Source organism: Tamandua tetradactyla, chromosome 5, assembly GCF_023851605.1.
Source record: "Tamandua tetradactyla isolate mTamTet1 chromosome 5, mTamTet1.pri, whole genome shotgun sequence".
Lineage (NCBI taxonomy): Eukaryota > Metazoa > Chordata > Mammalia > Pilosa > Myrmecophagidae > Tamandua > Tamandua tetradactyla.
In genome coordinates, this window is record NC_135331.1 from 146327496 (window position 1) to 146341829 (window position 14334).

At 37.9% G+C, this 14334-nt stretch overlaps 1 protein-coding gene across 2 annotated transcripts in view; it reads right to left on the reverse strand.

Moving 5' to 3' along the window:
• The window catches only part of UBE2J1 (ubiquitin conjugating enzyme E2 J1), a 45582-nt gene that overhangs the window by 16025 nt on the left and 15223 nt on the right, over positions 1-14334 (reverse strand). For both annotated transcript variants that reach the window (XM_077162403.1, XM_077162402.1), the window contains exons 2-5: positions 8746-8819; positions 7193-7324; positions 2946-3030; positions 900-1005 (exon numbers count right to left, since the gene is read on the reverse strand). In XM_077162403.1, coding sequence (XP_077018518.1) covers positions 900-1005; positions 2946-3030; positions 7193-7324; positions 8746-8819 — 397 coding nt within the window. The remainder of the gene's footprint in view (positions 1-899; positions 1006-2945; positions 3031-7192; positions 7325-8745; positions 8820-14334) is intronic.

Consider the following 14334-nt stretch of genomic DNA (forward strand, 5'->3'; position numbering starts at 1 on the left):
CCGCCAGCCTCTCCTTTACATTTTGACTAACAAGGTGATATCTATTTAATGAGTAAGAATAACCTCCAGGATAACCTCTGGATTCTGTTTGGAATCTCTCAGCCACTGATACTTTATTTTGTCTCTTTTTGCTCTTCCCCCTTTTGGTTGAGAAGGTTTTCTCAATCCCTTGATGCTGAGTCCCAGCTCATTCTAAGATTTCTGTCCCACATTGCCAGGAAGGTCCACACCCCTGGGAATCATGTCCCACGTAGCTAGGGGGAGGGCGGTAAATTTGCTTATTGTGCTGGCTGGAGAGAAAGGCAACATCTGAGCAACAAAAGAGGTTCTCTTGGGGGTGACTCTTAGGCCTAATTTTAAGTAGGCTTGACCTTCCTTTGTGGGGTTAAGTTTCATATGAACAAACCCCAAGATTGGGGACTCAGTCTATTGCTTTGGTTATTCCCACTGCTTGTGAGAATATCAGATCATTTTTTGAGAACCTGTTATGAGCTCAATAATGCAGATACAAAGATGGATAAGGTGGATTTCTTCCCTGTCCTCAAGGAGTTTTTAACCTTGTGAAAAGCAACATACAAATATTTGCTCTGATTTTTTTTTTCTATCTCTAATACTGCCCAAGTAAAGAAAATGGCCAGTACTGTTTTCCTGGAGAATATTTCTCCTGCTCTAGGGTGATATCATCAACTACTTTCTAAAACTAGACAACATGAAATCAATTCTTAAACACTGGTCCAATTGATTAAACTGAATTTCTAAAATAGCAAAGTCAAGACCAGATCCTGTAGCCAAGGTAACACACAAAGTCAATCACAAAGTAAGAAACAGAGCCTATCTCCTAAAAGCCATCACCCAGAACTGTATTTGGACCCTAAACAAGAACAAAATCCAAAACTTACTTTTTGGCAAGAGCTCTTCTTTCCTCAGGCGTGTAATCTAGAGACCCTATGGCTCCTTCTCCTTTTGTTGGCATAAACCCAATGATGGCTAATAATGCTGTTCTTACTGAAATAAAAAGTAAACATCAATCAATACTTATAAGAAAACTGGGGCCTAGATTATAGCTCTCATAGCAGTCACATTTAGTCCAACTGGTAACTGTTATTTCTGGATCCTGAGGAGCTGTTTTATATACATATAACCTGATATTTAAAGATAAGTATGAAGTCAATTGGGTCAGGATTAAGATAATTCAGAATACAGGGGTAAGAAAGGTATTGCCTATATTTTAGACCTTCACCTATTCTTTGAGATCAAAGGAAAAAAGTTTTATTATATTCTGTACTCATAATCTAACTCAACTTGTCTGAATAGCTCATTTAAACAATCCAAACACAGGGGCCTAGAATAACAATGAGAGTCTTTAATCCATATAGTTTAATGTAATGCCTGGGTATATCCCAGCGTATATTAAGCAGATAATCAAAAACTATTGGCAAAGTCCCTTGAGGAACGGGAGAAAAATTATGAAACTATTAACCTTTACCACTGGGGAAACCTCGGATACTGTGCCAAACATTAGGGACACTCAAAACAATAGGCCAAGTCCTTGATCTTGAGGCTTGCTCTTGTGAAGTTTATGTATATAGCGGAGAAGCTTAGCCTACCTATGAGAATGCCAAAGAATCACATCTGGAAGGCCTCTTTTGTTGCTCACATTTGGCCTCCCTCTCTCTAAGCCCAACTCTGCAAGTGAAACCATTGCCCGCCCACCCTCCCCTATGTGGGACATGACATCCAGGGATGAAAGTCTCTCTGGCAGTGAGGGAGATGACTCCCAGGGATGAGACTGGCCCTGACACCTTGGGATCAACAATGCCATCCTGATAAAAAGGGGGAAAAGTGTAACAAATAAGGTATCAGTGAATGATAGAGTTCAAATACAGTCAAGAGGCTACACTGGAAGTCACTCTTAAACACATGCTTCAGTTAGACATTGCTACCTATCATAACTTGCCAAACCCTAACCAAAACAATTCCTGCCAATCCTAAAGAACACCTAGGGCATTACATAAGATTCTACAAAGATTCCGCGCACTAGGGTAACCTTCCAGAAACCTATAACCTCCAGATGGGTCGCTGGACCAGATAAGTCCTGAAATGCAGAAAGGCCAGTCTTTCCAGAATGTCAAATAGTTCCATCCCTCTATCCCATATTATTGACAGCCCCTTCCAACATGAAAAAGTTAGAATGGGCATAGCCCATATACCCTTAAAGAGTGGGAGAAAGATCAAAGGTGATGGTAGAGTTATACAGAGAAGGTTGGGTTTAATAAACGAGTATGAATGCTGAATCATTATATTGATATTTCTTTTAGCTCCAGTACCTTAAAGCAGCTAGAAATAAAAACCTAAAATTGTGGAATTGTAACCTATGTCAAACTCTGAAAAATGTTCTATAAGTAATTGCTACAATGTACTTTGAAATTTATTGCTTCAAATAAATAGAAGCAATAAATATAGAGAAGGAGGAGTATAACAAAGAAGATAGGATTTAACAAATGAGTATGACTGCTGAACCATTATATTGGCATTTTGGTTTGTTTCCAGTGGCTTGGAGCAGCTAGAAGAAAAAACAAAGTATCACAAACTGTAACCCATACCAAACTTTAAAATCTGTTCTACAGTCACTTGTTAAAATGTACTTGGAAATTGAAAAAAAGAATTAAAAAATAGTAAACATCAATCTAAACTGCTTTGTAAAAGGAATTTGGCTTACTCTGGAAAAAGGGAAAAAAAGACTTTTAGGCTTTTACAGAAGATTAAGGGGGGCTGTATTAAAATCATGACAAGAATCTAGAGAGGGAGAAACATTTTAATTACTTATTGAATAATATCTAACAATTTATCCAAACCAGTTTCAATCTCAAAAAGACATTGTATTTCAAAATTATAAGTTGACTAAAGTTATGGAAGATTTACCTTCACTATAAATTAATACTCACTACTCCATGAAGGCTGCCAAGTTTCAGGATGATGCCCTGAGATGCTCAAGCAGATTTTCTTGCCTACTTCAAATCGTCCGTTAGCCTTAGGAAAAAATAATGCATTTAAAATTGTACTTACAGAGAGACTTCCGGGAAGATGACCAAATAGAGTAGTTTAAGATTAGCCCTGCTCCACAGAAAAGTTAAGTAGGACAGGAGGGCGACTGAGGCAGCTACCTCAGAGAACCTTCTGCACCACACAGAGCGGCCCTGGTTGCAGAGGCCGAAGAACTGAGGGGCAAAAAGCTGGAGCCTGGAACAGAGGCACAGAGCCCACAGGAGTGCACAGACAGGAGCTGAGGACTAGGGAGTAAGCCAGACTGCATTCCTTGGGCACACTACCCTCACCAGTGCAGCCCTGTGACCAGTAACTCACCCTACACCCCATACACTTGAACCCCCTTACCGGCTCCCATTTCCCATGCTCCAGGCGCCCCCACCCCACCAGCCTCCAGTACATGTACCTGCCCCACACCCTCACCCCAAATGCAGCCCAACCCACCTCTCCTGCACCCCTCCCAAGCATTACTTGCTCCCTCTCCCTGTTCCATGCAGGCTGTTGTCAGCGCATAAAGGCTGTGGGCCCTAACCTCCAAACCCAGGATACCTCTGCCCTCCCTGCCCACAATGTTGCATAGCCTAACCCCGCCCCCCACCCCAACTCTGCGCAACAGTTTATAGCACTCCTAGGCCCACGCATGTACACAGGCCCCCCAATCACATCATTCAGCTCTGGGAACCTCAGTGTACAGCAGTCCTAGAACTGCGCATGTGCACGGCCCTCAGCCACACTTCCCAGCTCTAAGTAAGTGCTAACTTGCACAGCCGGGTCATATCTGCCCCCAATCCACGAAGGCATAACACCAACCTGCTGTCATAGCTCTATACATGTGCTTTTAAAAAGGGTCCTGTGTCTTAGAGCAGTGCACACCAGGGTTATGTCCCCCAGACTGGTGCAACCACACAGCCAAATCCTCCCTGGCTGCTGGGCACCCACATTCACAAGTTATCAGCATAGCATCCCCAACCTGAGCCTATACCTGACCAAAACAGGGAAAAGATGTGTAATTAATAAAGTATCAGTGGCATAGAGAGTTCAAATAGAGTTAAGAGACTACTCTGGAGGTTCCTCTTATGCAAGCTTTAGTTAGACCTTGCTACCTATCATAACTTGTCAACCCCCAACCAAGACCATTCCAGCCAATCCTAAAGAACACCTAGGGCAATATATAAGATTTCACGGGTTCCATGCACTAGAGCAACTTGCCAGAAACCTACAACCTCCAGATGGGTCCCTGGTCCAGATAAGTCCTGAAACCTAGCCCAGCCTCTCCAGAACATCACATAGTTCCATCTCTCTACCCCATATTAGTGACAGACCCTTCCAATATCAAAAATTTAGAATTGCCATAGCCCAAATACCCCTAAAGAGAGGGATGGAAAGATCAAAGGTGATGGTGGAGTTATACAGAGAAGACAGGATTGAACAAATGAATATGAATGCTGAATCATTAAATTGATATCTCTTTTAATCTCTAGCATTTCAGAGCAGCTAGAAGTAAAAACCTAAAACTGTGAAATTGTAATTCATGTCAAAGTCTGAAATATGTTCTACAACTAATTGTGGTGCTATGATTTGAAATTTATAGCTTTTTTGTATATATGCTATTTTTCACAAAAAAAGAAGGAAAAAGTCGATTGTGATGATAAAAAAATATTTAAGCCCTCTAGCCTCCTATATTCTGGAGAAGCTAGAAGAAAAAATATGAGAGGATCGTATGGTAGCCCATGACAAACTCTGGGATCTGTTCTATAACCATTTGTTGAAGAGTGATTTGAAAACTATTGCTTTTTTATTTCTTTGTTTTGTATATATGTTATACTATACAATAAAACAAGTTAAAAATGATATTTTGTGTTTAATATTTTATACTTTCCCATAATAATATTAAAAGAATGTAACCTCCTACTGTGCAGATTTTTGTCTTTTAATACATACTTCATGGGATGTTGAATATATAATAAAAAGCAGTTTTTAGAAGTTGTTGTAAATCTTTTTTGTTGTTGTAAATCTTTTTGAAACTGAGTTGTACAAATGAATCTAAATAACTTAAAAGGATTTATTGATATTCTTCTCCATCTAGGAAGGTGCTAGACTGTGTGAGAAGTATCTAAAAGAGAAGACATACACAAGAGATAGTGCTAAGATAAAATCTAAGATAAATTCTAAAGACTAAGTACCATATAATTTGATGTTGGTGAGGAAGGGCATGGAGAAAATGGTTCAGAGTTTTGAGATGAGTATTTTTAAGAAAGATGAATCAATTTAATAAGATTCCTATACAGAAAAGGAAGATCAGAGACAGATAATGATCTTAGTTTTAGACATATATCTGCTGTCTTGGTATGAGGTAAAAAGACGTCCAACAGGCAGGAGAAATGTAGGTATGCTAATGTCAAAAGACATAGATCTTATAGTTCTACTCACAGAGGTGATCAATGAAACCGTTTCATAGAAGTAAGAAAAAAGACTGAGTTCTGAATTTACAGACTATCCATACTTAGGGGAAGGGTGGGGAAGAAAAAGCATGAAGTTACAGAACAAACTCCACAGAGGCAGTGACTTTTATTTATTCTTTGCCTCACCAACAGAGCCTGGTACATGACATGTGTTTATTAAATATTTGGTGAATAAAAGTTATAGAACACTTTTCAAAAGAGGAAGAGAACCAGAAAGAGTACCATATTGAAAATCAGGAGGACAGGGTTGTTTTTCAATCACAGTTTTGGTTACATATTCAAACATTTCTGAACTTGTTATTAAATGGCTGCTGTCCCAATCCCCTCCCCCATTTCCTCCATGCACTATCCCCTCCCCTCAGACTGCTTGGTTCTCCCCATTATCTAGCAACTAAAAGGATTAACTTATGATATAGATGGGTACTACCAAGACTCTGCCCCAGCCCTATTGCCAGTGTTAACAATTCTCAATATCACCTAGTATTTGTTAAGCAGTTTTGCTATGCCAGAAACTTTATAGTGTGATTATATTTACTATAAACAACATCCCTTTTGACAGAGGAAAAAATTCACAGAAATTGTACAACATGCCATGGTATAGTGGAAAGAACACTCACTGGTCAGAATCAGGTCTATTGATTATAACACAAACGCTCTTTCCACTATATCAAATAGGTAAAAGAAGTATTAATTTGTCATTTATTGATGAATACTTTTGTTTCACTATTTGCTGCCCCATGTGTGTCACAGGCCTAATTTAAATTAAACAGGACGAAGACCAAGGAGAAGCAGTGAACTTCGCAAATTGGTCTCCAAGGTCAATATAGTGTGCATGTTTCATCAGAGGGCTGTGTATGGAAGCCCGGCTGCAAGAAACTAGAGTGAGGTTTAGGAAGGAAGAAAGCAGAACGAACAACACCTTGAGGGTGTAGCAGAGATACAGAAAGACTTTTACATTTGTTTTTCCTCTTTTTTAAGGTTAGAGGAGAAGGAAACACACAAATTAAGCAAATGAGGGAGGGAAAGTTTAACAATTAACATAGAAAATTACTGATGTTAACAAGATCCCTGGAAAGATAAGACCGGATCAATAATTCCCCTTCACATAGAGGATAAAATATGTGAAGATAGAGAGAGAGAGCCTCAGATATAAATAGCAGTAATAATAATAGATAACATTTATTGAGGACTCTGTGTCAGGGCCTATTCTAAGAGCTGTATATAGGATACTGATTCATTCAATACTACAACAACTCAGTAAGGCAGATATTATTATTATCCTCATTTTAAAGATAAAAGAAATTGTAAGAAAGGTAAGAAGTTGAAGGAGATTATGGAATAGAAGGCACAATAATATTAGCTAGCTTATTTACTTACATTAGCTATCTTATTATTTACCCTGTGCCAGACACTGTACCCAGCACTTACATACCTCAATCCACTGAATCCTAACAACCGCACTATCACATTTATGCAGTTGTTAGTATCATTGGTATTTCTTAGATGTGTCAGCTTTCTAGAATTATTTGGGGGAAAAAAATCACAGTCCCAGGGTGTGGAGCCCAAAGGCAAAAATATAATAATGTTCCAGTTTATTTCTTAGTGGAAATGAGCATGATAGTTATACTCCATAGCCCCCAGTTAAAGTTAAAGCACAAGCATCCCCAAAAGCCAAGAATTCTTACCGTTAAGAGAATAATGCTTGGTGGTTTCATGGGATACTCTGGGGGCAGTACTATTCGTCCATGGTAAACTCCTCCATCAAAATCAGAATCTGGGGGCCCTCTAACTGTAAAGTGCCATTCAAAAAGATTATCCTGAACAAAAACAATATCAGTAAGGAAACATTAACATTAAAAAGTCTGATCATTTTTATAAATATGAGTATTTAAAATATTACTGGACCAGAAAAAAACAAATATTTTATAGTATTGCTAGAACAGCTTCTAAAGTGCAAAATCAGTCTCGAGAACAGAAATCGGTTTGCTAATTAATCTACCTTTTTAAAGTGCTTCTTAAAGCACTTTAGTGCCATAAGAGTTAAAATTCTTTTTAAAACAAATCCTTTAAAAACTTTTAGGTGTGGTTATATATTCACAAATAAGATCATGGATTTAATAAAATATGTAATAAATTCTTGAAAGAATACCAATTATACTGACAATTATATAATCAAATTACTACTACAAATTTTAATTTTTACAAATCTTTAAAAATTATCCCTTATAAATAAACTCTTGGGCTTATTTATAAAAGGTAATATTAATATATATTATTAATATCATCTTACAGTTACCAAGTAATTTACAGTTTGCACATAATTATATTTTATTGTAATTATTACCATGTAAACCAGACTGATTAAATTTAAATATCTTCCTTTTACAGGTGAGAAAACTGAAGAGAGGTGAAGACATTGTGAAAAAGCTCTGGCTGACTACAGAGACCTCTAGATGCTGGGTCTTCCAAACTAAAGTATCTGCGGTTATTTCCTGTTTCTCTTCCTGATATTCAAAACCCAAAGTCAATTTAGCATCTGATACCCATTACACGAGATCAGAAAGAAATCTGTTTCTTCTAAAATATCTGATTCTGAATGGCTAATGAAATATCAGGAAATAAAAGGAATAAATTATATCAATGAACTTTATCAAATATATCAGTAATGACTCAAAGCAATTGTGGTACTTAGATTCAGTTGTCAACTTGGCCAGGTGAAGGTGCCTAGATCTATTGCTGTGGACATGAGCCAATGACGTGTGAATCTCATCTGTTGCTGATTACATTTGTAATCGGCTAGGAGGCATGCCTGCTGCAATGACAGATGTTTGATTTAATTGGCTGGTGCTTAAATGAGAGAGCTTAACATAGCACAGTCCTAGAAGTTCAGCATACCTCATTTCAGCACTCACAGCTCAGCCCAGACCTTTGGAGATGCAGAAAGGAATCACCCCAGGTAAAGTTGTTGGAACCCAGAGGCCTGGCGAGAAGGCCAGCAGAGATCACCCTGTGCCTTTCCACATAAGAAAGAACCTCAGTTGAAAGTTGGCTGCCTTTCCTCTGAAGAACTATATGTTAACAAAATAAATCCCCTTTTATTGAAAGCCAATCCATCTCTGGTGTGTTGCATTCTGGAAGCTAGCAAACTAGAACAGCAATGAAAATGAAATTTTAAAGAATTTGTTTTAAATATTAAAGTATTAAAAACCATCTGAAGAATATGGAGATAGAAACTAACCTCTAAAGGCTGTGCATGGTAATGATCCGTTGGATCTTTCAATTCTGCTGCTTCTTTCATTAAACGTTTGACAGCTGAAACAAAATTCATAATATAGAAACATTTAAATTATATCTTTCCAAGTGATTAGCACTAATTTACAAGTCCAGTGAAAAAGTGCTTTCTTCAACAAAACACACGTAGAAGACTATTTCAATTGAGCATTTGGTAAAAGTTTAATTATGGTATAAAAATAATAAATAAAAGGGGAAAGGAAAGGAGAGAATAGCTAGGCATTAAAAGAATGGCACATTGTGAGTTGATATATTAATTTAACTATATAGGGAAGTCTCAAAGATACTATTTTTATTTGTTTTATATCTAAGAAAACAAACACTCAGAACCACCAAAAATGGATATCTTAGTTAGCTTAATCATAGACATATTTAAATAAATTGTCCATATAATCATTGTAAAAACCTGTGTTTGCACAGTAAGTTTCATAAACTAATTTAAAATTAAGGCAACAAGGAAAAAAAACTACAAAATCAGATAGCAAAGTTCTTAAATTCTAAGTATTAAAAACACACAGATACCATTTGATCAGCTGTCAAGACTGTATATTCTCAAAATATCAAGTAGAAAGTTCTTAGAAATATCTGCATTGCTACAAATTTCCTGATTTCGGGAAAATATGAAGATGCAAATACTTTTACAATTAACATATGGAAATCTTAACCACCCAAAAATAGATATCTTAGTTAACTTTTCTATAGGCATACTAAAAACATATACATCTAATCATTGTAAAGCCTGTTTGTACAATGTTTCATAAACCAATTTAAAATTAAAGAAAGGAAGGAAAAAAGTCCAAAGATACAGATATCAGATTTTTTAATTCTAAATATTAAACCTTATCTTAAATACCATTTGATTAACTATCAAAACTGTGTGCATTCTCAAAATATCAAGTAAAACATTATTACAAATATCAACTTTGCTATAGTAGTGAGCTATGTTACTAAGCATTTACAAATTTTTCTATTTCAGGAATTTACTTTATCTAATATTACTATAACTGCCTGTAGTTTTTTTAAACTGTTTTTTAATTGTAAAATATAATAGACATATACAAAGAAAAGAAAGAAAAAAAGCAATAATTTTCAAAACACACTTTAACAAGCAGCTACAGAACAGTCTCCAAAATTTGTCATGGGCTACCATGCTCCCATTTCAGATTTTTCCTTTTAGCTGCTCTAAAACACTGGCGGCTTTATCAGAGTGATAATAATGGAATCACATAGTATCTGTCCTTTTGTGTCTGACTTATTTCATGCAGCGTTATGTCCTCAAAGTTCATCCATATCGTCATATGTTTTGGATATCATTTTGTCTAAATGCTTTATAATAGTCCATCATATGTATGTACCACATTTTATGTATCCACTTGTCTGTTGTTGAGCCTCTGTGTGGTTGTTCTATCTATAGTAAAGAGTGGTATACTGAAGTCTCCCACTATTACTGTTAATATTACTGTAGCTCCCTTCAGTTTTTCCAATATGAGCATTGTGTACTTTGAAGCTCCTTGATTGGGAGCATACACATTTATGACTGCTATTTCTTCCTGGTGAATTGTTCCTTTTATTAGTATGCAGTGCCCTTCTTTGTCTCTTATGACGTCTTTACATTTAAAGCCTATTTTGTCTGCTATTAGTATAGCTACTCCCATTTTCTTTTGGTTATATCTTGCAAATTAGATCTTTTTCCATCCTTTCACTTTCAATCTGTGTTCTTAAGTCTAAGATGCATCTCTTGTAAACAGCATATAGATGGGATATGTTTTTAAATCCATTCTGTCAGTCTGTATCTTTTAATTGGTAGGTTTAGTCCATTACTATAAAAAGTAATTACCATGCAAGATGGCGATTTAGTGAGGTGTGAGATTTAGTTTGTTCTCCAAAGCAGCTGGTAAATAGCCAGGAACAGTACAGAACAATTGCTGGGGCCACATGAGTGACCAAACACACAGAGTACACCAGTGTGGACAAGCTGGACCAGCTGCAATCTCACCCTACAGTGAGTCACCCCAGCCATGGTGGTCGGTGTTCCTCTCCCCCAGGCTACTTCCCAGAGGGGAAAGGAAAGGGACTTTACTAGCAGCAAGGGGCTGAGTTCTACAAAGCTCCAATTTGTCAAGTTAATTAACAAATTTGGCCTACTAAAAATAGGCGCCCAGCTCAGGAGAACCTCAAAAGTAAAAGCTGAGGTTGTTGGTTTTTGTCCTGGTGCAGAGGGGACAGGGCTGACAGAAAAAGGGGGAAAAAAAAGAAGTTTTTTTGGCTCGAACAGCACAAAATACTTGAAAGGGTCTGGGCCCTGAAGGAAAGGAGGGGGCACATAGGACCTAAAGATACACAGAGCAACATACCAACTTAAGCTCTTGATGGGCAAACCAGAGGAACAGGGGTCCTGCTCTGAAAAGGAGGATTTTTTTTCTTTTCTCTTTTGTGGCTGTGTTTCTACAGCTTTACTTCTCTTTGCATACAACTGCAAGACTTCTTAGGCTCCAACTGCCCCAGGCAAGGGCAGAATTAAGCTTGTCTAAGAGCTTGTCAGGAGCCTGTGCCTTCCCCAGGAAAGGGGTGTGGCCCAGTTCAGGTAGAATTCTTCCCTCAAGGAATTCAGACCCCAGGGTCTGGAAAAGTGAAGCAATTAAAACCAGACTAAACCTCTCCTCTGTCTCAACCACACTCAGAGCAGGGAGAGTCTGCTGAAGTTAAAGGTACCACATCACCTTATACTGGGGGGACCGGCAGGAAAACAAGCACCACATACTGGGCAGGATAAGAAAAACACAGAGTCCAGAGACTAAATAGGAAAGTCTTTCAACCTGCTGGGTCTCATCCTCAGGGAAAACTGATACAGGTGACTTGTTCCTCTGGAGAGGAGGCCAGTGTGGTCTGGGAAAATCTGACAGAGATCTATAATACCTAAGCAGACTCTCCTAAGGGGGGTGTGCCAGTTTGAAAGGATATATGTACCCTAGAAAAGCTATGTTCTAATCCTAATCCCATTTTGTAAAGGCAGCCATTTCTTCTAATCTCTATTCAGTATTGTATGTTTGAAACTGTAATTAGATCACCCCCTGAAGGTGTGATTTAATCAGAGTGGTTGTTAAACTGGATTAGCTGGAGGTGTGTCTCCACCCATTTGGGTGGGTCTTGATTAGTTTACTGGATCCTATAAAAGAGGAAACATTCTGGAGAAAGCAAGAGATTCTGAGAGAGCAGAACGACACAGCCACAAGAAGCAGAGAGCCCACCAGCCAGTGACCTTTGAAAATGAAGGAGGAAAATGCCTCCCAGGGAGCTTCATGAAACAGGAAGCCAGGAGAGAAAGATAGCAGATGATGCTGTGTTCGCCATGTGTCTTCTCACTTGAGAGAGAAAACCCAAACTTCAGCGGCATTCTTGAACCAAGATATCTTTCCATGGATGCCTTAGATTGGACAAAGCTATAGACTTGCTTTAATTGGGACATTATCTCGGCCTTAGAACTATAAACTAGCAACTTATTAAGTCCCCCTTTTTAAATGCCGTTCTGTTTCTGGTATATTGCATTCTGGCACCTAGCAAACTAGAACGGGGGTGAAAAAGACACCATAGAGGCAGGGCAAGAAACAAGAAAACAAGAACTGAAAAACTGATCTGTTAAAACCTAAGCTAGAGGTCTAGAATATGCTGAACTGAATGTCAAAGAACCGACAGACAACAAAGTCATTCAGTAAGAAAATCCTAGGTAAAAAAAACTGAAAACAATCTCCAGAATAAACTAATTAAAGAAATTAAATGCCTAGATGCCAGCAAAAAATAACGAATCATACTAGGAAAACTGAATATATGCCCAGTCAGAGGAACAAACCAACAATTCAAATGAGATACAAGAGTTGAAACAATTAATTCAGAATGTTTGAACAGACATGGAAAATCCCATCAAAAATCTAATCAATGAATTAAGGGAAGATATAAAGGAGGCAAGGGATGAACAAAAACAAGAACTTGAAAGTCTGAAAAAACAAATCACAGAACTTACAGAAATGAAAGGCACAGAAGAGACTGAAAAAAACAATGGAAACCTACAATGTTAGACTTCAAGAGGCAGAAAATATGATTAGTGAACTGGAGAACGGGACATCTGAAATCTGACAAGCAAAAAAAAACAAAGGGAAAAGAATGGGAAAATATGAGCAGGGACTCAGGGAACTGAATGACAACAAGAATATACATGTTGTGGGTCTCCCAGAAGGCAAAGAGAAGGGAAAAGGAGGAGAAAAACTACTGGAGAAAATTATCACTGAAAATTTACCAACTCTTTTGAAAGACTTAAAATTACAGATCCAAGAAGTGCAGCATATCCCAAACGGAACATATACAAATAGACGTACTCCAAGACACTTACTAATCAGAATGTCAGATGACAGAGAGAAAGAGAGAATTTTGAAAGCAGCAAAAGAAAAGCAATCCATCACATACAAGGGAAGCTATTTAAGACTATGTGTAGATTTCTCAGCAGAAACCATGGAGATGAGAAGACAGTGGTATGATGTATTTAAAATACTAAAAGAGAAAAACTGCCAACCAAGAACTCCATATCCAGCAAAACTGTACTTCAAAAATGAGAGGGACTTGTGAAGCTTATGTGGGTAGCAGAGACGCTTAGATTACCTATAGGCATGCCTAAGAGTTACTTCTGGAGGCTCTCTGTTATTCCTTCAGTCTCACTCTCTTTAAACCAACTCTGCAAGTGAAATCATTGCCCTCTCCCCTACGTGGAACATGACATCCAGGTGTGAAAGTCCCCCTGGAGACATGGGAGATGACTCCCAGGGATGAATCCAGATCTGACAATGTGGAAACAACAATTCCATCTTGACCAAAAGAAGGAAAAGTAGTGTAATTAATAAAGTATCAGTGGCAGAGAGCGTTCAAATGGAGTCAAGAGGCTCCTCTGGAGGTGGCTCTTATGCAAGCTTCAGGCAGCTCTTGCTACCTATCATAACTTGCCAAACCCAACCAGGACCATTTCAGCTAATCCTAAAGAACACCTAGGGCCATACAGAAGATTCCACAAGGGTTCCAGGCACTAGAGTAACTTGCCAGAAACCTACAACCTCCAAATGGGTCCCTGGTCCAAATAAGTCCTGAAACCTAGCCCAGTCGCTCCAGAACATCTGATAGTTCCATCTCCCAACCCGATATTAGTGACAGACCCTTTCAATATCAAAAATTTAGAACTGCCATGCCCAAATACCCCTAAAGAGAGGTATGGAAAGATCAAAAGTGATGGTGGAATTATACATAGAAGATAGGACTTTACAAATGAATATGAATGCTGAATTATTAAATTGATATCTTTTAGTTTCCAGTATTTTCAAGCAGCTAGAAGTAAAAACTTAAAATTGTGAAACTGTAAGCCATGTCAAACCCTGAAATACAACTAATTGTGGTGCTGTGCTTTGAAATGTATAGCTTTTTTTTGTATATATGTTATTTTTCACAAAAAAAGAAGGAAAAAAAGTAGATTGCGGTGATAAAGTATTTAAGCTCTCTA